The following is a 9,404-nucleotide window of genomic DNA, read 5'->3' as shown; positions in this document are numbered from 1 at the left end:
GGAGGATACTACTGTTTGTCTACTGTGGAGTAGTACTTCATGCAATCTCATTTCCCCTCCAACAACGCTGTGAATGACGTTTTTAAAAGACGGCTCCACTCTTTTTGAATATGTCTGCACTTGAGAGGTTCTGCAAAAATCTTAGCAGATGGAGGTCTGGGCTCTTGCCTGGACACAGCAGTGCTCAGCAGCCTCTAACCCTTCTTGCCACCATGCCACACCAGGCTGCACACCTGGTGGTAATATTTTATTTACTTCCGTAGGTCTGCTCCCAGCCTGTTTACATGCAGTGACTGGAACTTAATTCTTACCATAAAACATCATGAGCAACAGACACTAAATCCGTATGTTTTGGGGGTATCTCAAAATGTCAAGCTTCCCACTGTTTCTACCCCTCAATCTCTCCCTCAGCGTGCCTGCACAGAATGAAATGAACTCGTAGATGCAAGAGAGACCACGAGTCTCCTGGTTGAATTTTCCTGGAGAGCTCCCTTTTCCTTCAGTTGGGGAGGGCGGAGCAACAGAGAAAGTTATTCCCTAAAGCTCCGATAGGCCCACGATACCTGTTTCCTCACCTACTTCTTTTAGGACAATGTCTAGAACACTTATAAATAGACTGGAAATAGGATTCTGCATTAGGGGGCGCCTGGGTGGCTCAGAAGGTTAAGCTTCGGGCTCTTGGTTTTGTCTCAGGTCATGATCTCAGGGTTGCTTGAGATCGAGCCCCGGGTCGGGCTCCGCATTCAGCCGGCAGTCTGCTTGAAGGTTCTCTCTGCCTCTGTGCCTACCCCTCCCCAAAATAATAAATAAAATGTTTTTAAAATCTTAAAAAAAAAAAAAGAATATTGTGTTGATATAAGCACTTTAGATCGATTTCTCTTGTCTTCATCACATTACAAAACAGCCAAACAGACACCATACTACCAACAGCATTTGCTCCACTACTAACGTGCCGCCACCATACCTAGGGCTCCGTTTCATCCCATGTCTTCCTCCCTCTCTCACCCCAAGCTCCCTGAGGGCATCTCCCTCACCCTCCTGCCCTGGGAAGCTCCAATCTGCTGCCGGCTGCCCAGCAGGGGCAGGGAGGCCACTGGTAGCTACCACAAGCCATGACTTCACTTTGCCATCACAAGAACCCTTTGGGGTGTTCCTCTCTTGTTCCTTTAGAGCAAAGGAACAGGTCAGTGACTAGTGAAAGGTCACAAAATCAGGCAACAGGAGACCAGAATTCTAACCCAGGTCGCCTGACTTGAGACCTGTCTTCTCCCAACCCTCCTGCAGGAGCCTCTAGTGAGGGGTTGTCTGGTTATACCCCTGGCTAGGGCCTAGATCCTTTATTCATCTCAGCCGGGCCTGCTCACCACGGGGCAAAGGTCCCTCCTAGGGCCAGCTGGGCCTCTGGATCACCTGAAAACGATGAATTCATGAATAAATATTTTCAGAAAACCACTGGATGTTCTGCAAATGCAAGCCAGTCATGGTAACATCTGAAGAGCTTTTAAAAGTTTATTTTAATTTTTTAATTTTTTATATTTTTTGTATTATTATTTTTCCTATGAAAAAATAGCCTTACCAGCTGCATGAGAGATGAATATTCCCTTTATACTTTTAATGTAGCCGTAAGTTCAAAGTACCCTAAGCTTCCACTATCCATGAGTCAAAAAGTAAAAAGTAATGGGCTGAGCCTAAGGTGGGGGAGCCTGCTGACAGGTCACCACGTGCTGGCAAGCAGCAGCTAAGAAAAGGGATGCCGGGGTGGCAGAGCTGGTTACGCATCTGCCTTTGGCTCAGATCATGATCTTGAAGTCCTGGGATCAAGCCCTGCGTTGGGCTCCCTGCTCCGTGGGGAGTTTGCTTGTCTCCCCCTCCCCCTGTTCATACTCTTGTCTCTAATAAGTAAAATCTTTAAAAAATAAAAATAAAAAAGGAAAGAACCAGCTAAGAATGAATGCTCCTGGAAAACAGATGTTGCGAGTCCAGCTGGGCTTGTCCCTCTCATGCAGTTGTTCCCGATGCAAGGCTCCGAATCACCTGGGTAACTGTTTCTCCAAACACTCTAATAGAATAGGACCCCCTCCGGCATGAGAGGAAGGAGGAAGTGATTTCCGGAACTAGCTATAGCAGGCAACTCCGGCCATACCCCCCCTCCTGGTCTGGTGGAGAACTGCAGCCACTACAGGAAGTTGCCAGGCCCCCAAGCAGGGCCCTGTCACTCTACCCCTCTCCCCGCCTTGAGCCTCAGATCAAACAGCAACTACTTCTAGTCTGTGGCTGGGAGTCAATGTTCTGCTGGGACATGAAATCGAGAAGCTGAACTATCTGGCTCCTTGCATACATTTTAAAGTCATTAAATTCCCCTCACCAGGTGTCTGGGCCTCATAGGGGCCTGGGGCAAGCAGGTATGGTTGGTGTTTTTACAGACAACACATTGAGACCAGTTAGAGCCAGGCTCAAAGGGGCGAGGGCTTTTTGGATTGCCTGGATAAATCGCCCCCCCCCACCCCCGCCTTAAACGCATGAGAGACCTAAGGTTCAAAGATGTTCAAGCAGTATTCCTCAGCCTAAGCCGCAGGTCACACTTACCTATGACACTTCACAGATGCCTGGGTCCAGGCCCACAAGAGTCCGAATCAGTAGATCTGGGGTGGAATTTTATGTCTTTCTGAGTGCTTCTGGGCTGCTATGTTTAAAGTGACTTCCCTAGGGTTTCTATAGGGGCAGAGCCTGGCCAGGTCTAGAGCCTTCTTTCCTCCTATATACCACTATGTGTCTAAAGGAAATGAGTTTAAAACTGAACAGTACAGGGGCACCTGCGCACTCAATTGGTTGGGTGTCAATTTCAGCTCAGGTCATGATCTCAGGGTCGTGGGATCCAGCCCTAGGTCAGACTCTGTGCTCAGTGTGGAGTCTGCTTGTCCCGCTCCCTCTGCTCCGCCACATCCCTACTCCTGCCACTCAGTGCTCTCTCAGTTCCTCTCAAATAAATAAAATCTCTAAAACTGTATTATTACAAAGTATTTAAGACATTCTGAGAAGTTGCCTAACTACAAAAACTTTCCTAACATACTTGCCCCTGCAGAAAGATTAAGCTTGTACCCTCTGTGGTTGCCAGGGCCATCCGGCCTAGGCAGACTGGGAGAGGCCCGAGGGCTGGAGGAGGGGGCCCTTAGGGGCTCCAGCAGCTGCGCTCCCCTAGCGCTTGGATCACAGGCCACAGTCCCTGTGCTGAGGTCAGTGCTCCAGTCCTGTTGCCCCAACAAAACTAAAGTGAACGTGTCCTTTCCTGTCCTGCTTCTCTGGCTTCTTCCCTGAGACTGGTAGGATCAGTAAAAATGACTGAATGAGGCTGGAGTTTCCAAAACAATGACCTGGCAGGCCCCAGAGGACTGAGGGGCAGGAAGGTAAGGTCCTGTAAAGCAGGAATGAGCCAGACTATTAATTACACTCCAGAGCATCTGACCTCCACTGGACAGACGGCTGTGCCTTCATCGAGTTAACTACCCTATTAATATGCTGATCAGGGCTACTTTTACTGTCATGTCAGAGCCCCATGTTTCCTGTAAACAAAATATACTGGATTGGACTAAATGCCACTGCATTGAATATGGACTCACACTGTGCTACCACAGATGAGTTCTATAATCATCCTTCCTTCCAGAGTCTCTCCCAGTCAAACAGGTCACAAAAAAGCACACTGTATTATTAACATCTACATTACGGCCTGCCTCTCATTACTGAGTCAGCCTGGCAACTGGTATGCCCTGTATCATATGTGGGTTGTTACTCAGCATGCCCACATTTCTAGAAAGCCCTATTGTCTATTACTCATATCTCATTTGAACATGTGAACCAGGCAGACATGTTCTTCATGTATTCCCCACTGCTCACCTTCACCAGTGCCAAATGGTGACCATCCTTGCCCTCAGAAATGCCTGCCGTGTTTGACGGGGGAAGATTAATAGACTGTTGAACAAAAACCAAGTTCAGGCTCCTAGGAAAGGCAAAACCAAAACAAAATACACTGGGCCTCATACATGTTTCATATACATATTTATATATATTTTTCATGTACAAAGTTACATTCCGAACCCCAGGGGTTCCATAATAGAAATAAATACCGAAATAACTACATTGCTAATTGAGCTTTTTGCTCATAGAAATGAAGCCTCAGCCTCTAAGAGACAACAAGTGGGACATTCTAGAACCCATTTTTCAGATTATAGAGGCCAGGAAAAGCCTGGATAAAATGTCTAGGACAAAAAACAAATTCAGAACATAAAATGGTTAAAATATATTCAAATATATTGAGAAATGTACGACAAAATTAATAATAAAAACTTAATTTTTTAAGAGAAAGAAAAAGACATTTAGTGTTACAAAATAGCATAACCCTGTTAGAAAAGCATTTATGATTCCCACATTTAATTCTCTCTTCTCCGCTCTTCCCATGTTATAAACTGGGGCCAAATGAGTCCCTTTCTCAACATGATCAATTAAGAAGAGCCCTAAATCTGCTTGAGTCCTTTGGTAACGATCATAATACTCACAAGGAAATAAATATTCAGTTCCACAGCATTTGCAAGAAAGACGCACATTCTTTAGGACAGTTAATATTATGAGACAACTGTTTTGCTTTGTTTCGTTACTAAGGCAGCCTATGTTAAAGGGTCTATTCTCAAATTTGTTAGACCTTTACAAAAAATGAACAATACAGCAACTGAGAGAATGTATTTTAATCTTCTCTATGCAAACACACTTAATTTGAAAAGTTATGTGCTGCATACTTTGTGCTCAAAATGTTTTACACTCTCAACAAGCTGCATCTACTAAGATATTTCCTTCCTATTTAAAAAATTCAGATCCACACAGGTTGGAGAAAACACTCTCAAAATGGTGTTCTTCAAGAATATTCTCCCGCTGCCTCACGGGGATTTCAACCTGCATTTCATAGTGAGTGTTAGGTTGGCGTACAGGAAACTGACATTTTTGGACATCGGCAACGGTTGTGCATCGGCAGTTTCACACGGGTCGACCTTATACATAACCCGAGCATAACAAAACGAGAACGTTCTCGAGTATCCCTTATTTCTTCCAACCAGGGGCATTCTATATTTTTTTACACGGAGAGACCAACCCAAGGGATTCGAGACTCTTCTCTGTCCTTGAGTTGGTAGGTACAGGCAGTTTATTCCCACCATTTTGCTGCTTTCGAGAAGCTTACATTTTGGTTATTGAAGTGAATGTTACCACCCTGACCAAAGTGAACATTACAAGAATATAAGCCTATTACTGGGGAAAAGGGGGAAGAAAAGCAATCTGTAGAAAATATTTAAATGAAATTAAAAATATAAGGACAAGCCCTTAAAATAACTCATACAGTAATTTCTGTACTCTCTCTAGTCCCTGAATTAACAGGGCGACAGATAATCTGACTGCTTTAAGTGAAATAACCGCACCCCTATATTCCTTATGTTAAAGCCAGTAAGTTCAAAAAGACCAGTCTGAACCATTGTAACATGTCTCCATCTTTCATCTTTAACTCCTCATTTCCCAGATTACATTTGGTCATTGAAACACGGTAAGAGACTGAAGAGCAAATGGGGTCTGACTCCGGGATGCTTACTTCTTGGGACTAATATTCCCAAGCACTTTGGTGTCTCCTTTTTGTGAATTTATACAACATTCCCTGAAAATGTTTAAAATTGTGGGCTTTTTGTTTGTTTTTAGGTATTGCCAAAAATGGCTCAGATTTAAATTAAAAACATAGCTTCTAAGTCACGGATAAGTGGCCCAAGTTTTGATGCCTTGAAAAAAAGTGACTGAGTAACTCAAGCAAAAAATTATCCTTTTAGTACAGCTTTCACCAAAGGCGTTTTCCCTTCAGGTCATCTAAAGTGGCCACAACTTTACTGAGTACACGATGTGCTTAGAGACACATGTGGCCAAACGGATCTAAAGGCCTCCTCCAGCTCATTAAATCCCACGTATTTATGATCCAGCTGACTCTGTAGATGCTTGAAGGACAGTGGCATACTTTTTATAACTAAGTCGCATGACATTCAGAAAGAACAAATCCCTGGCACGTTAAGAACACGTACACGGTCTCAGGCCTGTGTTTGCTTACTTTTCCTTCAAGACGTCGTTCTGAAAACTGGGGGTCTTTCTTCAACAGGCTTAGATTTTAAAAATAACACTTAACTTTATATTTAGTTTTACTTCAAGAAATGGTAAATCACACATTTTCAAGAAGCTGGAGAGGGAAAAACTGCAGCATAATGGTTTTTGAAAAACTTACGAAACAAGAAAATCAGTTAAACCCAGACTTGGTTTTTTAAGCGGGGTCCATGCAAAAAGATGAACATGTCAGCTTTTACTCTGGTATCTTGGCTTTGTCTTCTTTCCCTTCGTAGTTTTCCTCTTTGAAGATGGCATTTTAATCTCAAAAGAGCACAAGAGCTTAAAGGTGGCATTTACATACAAAATATCAAGTGCTCGCTGTTCTGTAATTTTACACAGAACAAAAGAAAATACTGTTTCTCACCGAATCCCTTATTCGGTTCATAGGCCACTCTATCACTACTGCAGCTTTGTTCTAACTCACTGGTAAGACCAGTACGAGAACAAATGGTCAACAGGTGAATTTTTACATGGAAAAAGAAAGTCAACCAACCACCACCATTCACAGGATGGTGAGAGAGGAACCCAAAACACAATTTCCTTTAAAATAAAATAAAAAAGAAATTCTCCCATTGTTGAAGCGATCTTCTGAGCCTTATAAATAATAAATGTTTCAGACATGTCAGTATGAAAATGAGTGAGACTAGTCTCAAAAAATAATAATAATCAGAATATTCAGAGAGCAGGCCTCATAAACATTAGAGCTCTAATAAGTCAGAAACAGGAAACTTTTATTTAAATAGTGTAGTCTTAATTTCTTTAATATAAAATCCCCCCAAATCTAATGAAAACAAGGTTTTATATACCATATAAACAAGATTTGTCAGATTTGAAAGTGAAAGTGAAAGTAATTTACAGTTAGCTTTTAGCCCCCTGGGACATTTAGAGAAATCCTGATAATCCATCTGATCCTAGTTTGTGTCAATTTTATGATACATTGGGGAAAACTTTAGTATTGTACTTAATGGTACAATTTCACTTATCAAGTGTTCCCATTAATTCCATTATTAGTGACAGCTAAAAAGTGACCCCATCAAAGTGAGTGATGTGAACCGTGGCAGAGTGAACCACACTGGATTGCTCTCTATAAGTCACCAGCTGGCCTCGAGGAAACATTCTTTGATTTGTTCCTAACGCGCTGCAGTTGCCTAGAACAGTGGCACAGCGACACAGCTCGCTCCCGCATTGTTATGGTAGGACAGGCTCTGTAATGTAAAGTTAACAGGGGAAAATGCTCACACAGTATGTGGTGAAACTTCTTTCACAAAAAGAGCATTAAATAAAGGGGCAAAGGGAAATGAAACCATGCAGAAGAGACAGCTGCCCCGTCTCCACCTTTTTCCGACGGGCTCACTCACTGCCGTACATCACTTGCCACACGATCAGGTGACTCCTTTCTGCTTTGGCGACAGAAGGTTCAAGTGGAAGATCCTCTCCAAGAAGTTCTGATTCTCCACCTTCATCACCTGAGGGATGGTGACAGGAGCTCAAGTTAGGCTGAGCATAGAGTACACAGGCCGACAGCCAGTTATGTCCTCGGTTAGTCTGCATGGTTAGTCTGCAAACAGGACACACAAAACTTGGCCGACGCCCACGGCAGAGAACACGGTCCAAGAAATGCCAGGAGTCAGAACCTTCACTTGCCCAACTTCTGAAAGGGTTAATTCATTCTTCAGATTACATTTATAAAAGCAAGCTTACTGCACGACATTAGAAACTTATCCCAGTGTGTCTGCATACTGAGGTTAACAGAAATGAAAAGTGAAGAACGCAAAGCTGTCCAACCCCATGTTCGTCCAAATGGACAGTCTTCCCTCATTTATGTCAAACTGAGAAGTGAGACGAGATAGGCCTATAAACATGGAAGTGTGGAGACAGAGCCCATGCACCCACGAACTAGCTAAACCCAAACAACTTGTGGTTGTTGTCAGTGACAGTAAAGCTCTCCAATCAGAGATAACCCAGAGAGTCACATGGAAATAGAAACTGACTCCCTCCAGCGCAAGGAGTGGCAGATTTATCACTCAATATACTGAGTTTTTTGTTTTTTAAGATTTTATTTTATTTTTTTAAGATTTTATTGATTTTTATTTGACAGAAATCACAAGTAGGCAGAGAAGCAGGTGGGGTTGTGGGGGAAGCAGGCTCCCTGCTGAGCAGCTTGATCCCAGAAACCCGAGATCATGACCTGAGATGAAGACAGGGACTTAACCCACTGAGCTACCTAGGCACCCCAAGATTTTATTTTTAAGTAATCTCACACAATGTGGCACTCAAGCTCGCCACCCCAAGATCAAAAGTCACATGCTCCACTGACTAAGCCAGCCAGGTCCCCCTATACTAAGTTTTTTCTTCCCATGACTTTCAAGATTAGGACAGATTATGAATTAATGGTGTATGGTGGAGATGAAGAAATGAGGCCAAAACCACAGACAGGCTATAGGTTCTTCTAGAAATAGTTGAGTCAACTGGATAAATGAGGTCCTGGTCAAACATACTGCTCTCCAAGGCCCAGTGAAAGCAAACCACACTCCTCTCTACAAGGTGCATCCCCGGTTTTGTGATGCAGAACAGGGTTATTCTGACAGAACTCAGTGACAACTGGCCTCATGGGACGGATTCTTCAGCAGAATCCTACATACTGGGGTGCCTGCAGCTCAGCTGTTGGGCGTCTGCCTTCAGCTCAGGTCATGATCCCAGGATCCTGGGATCGAGACCTGCATTGGACTCCCTGCTTAGCGGGAAGCCTGCTTCTTCCTCTCCCACTCTCCTTGTCTGTGTTCCCTTTCTTGTGGTCTCTCCATCAAATAAATAAATAAAATCTTTTTTTTTTTAATATTTTATTTATTTATTTGAGAGAGAGACAGAGAGAGAGCACGAGCGAGGAGAAGGTCAGAGAGAGAAGCAGACTCCCCATGGAGCTGGGAGCCCAATGTGGGACTCGATCCCGGGAATCCAGGATCATGACCTGAGCCGAAGGCAGTCGTCCAACCAAATGAGCCACCCGGGCATCCCAAATAAATAAATAAAATCTTAAAAAAAAAAAAATCCTACATACTTATACACACATACAGCATACATATACACCAAGGGGCAAAGATACCCTGCTGATCTGCTAGTTTTGCCATGTGTCTCACCTGAATTTCAGCTGGGCAAAAGAAATCATTGGTAATGTCAACTAGAAACAGTGGCAGAGAAAAAACTTGAAAGTTGGCACTTGTCAA

General features: G+C 43.5%; 1 protein-coding gene across 5 annotated transcripts in view; it reads right to left on the bottom strand.

Moving 5' to 3' along the window:
• Positions 1–4,036: 4,036 nt before the first annotated feature.
• SPAG9 (sperm associated antigen 9) overlaps positions 4,037–9,404 on the bottom strand; it is a 136,332-nt gene continuing 130,964 nt past the window's right edge. For all 5 annotated transcript variants that reach the window (XM_082704587.1, XM_082704586.1, XM_082704590.1 and 2 more), the window contains one exon: positions 4,037–7,646. In XM_082704587.1, the coding sequence (XP_082560713.1) occupies positions 7,531–7,646 (116 nt within the window). In that variant the 3' untranslated portion in view covers positions 4,037–7,530. The remainder of the gene's footprint in view (positions 7,647–9,404) is intronic.

The sequence above is a fragment of the Mustela nivalis genome (assembly GCF_964662115.1).
Source record: "Mustela nivalis genome assembly, chromosome: 17".
NCBI lineage: Eukaryota > Metazoa > Chordata > Mammalia > Carnivora > Mustelidae > Mustela > Mustela nivalis.
Note: the sequence above shows the minus strand (reverse complement) of the source record. Positions and strands in the feature narration are given on the sequence as shown.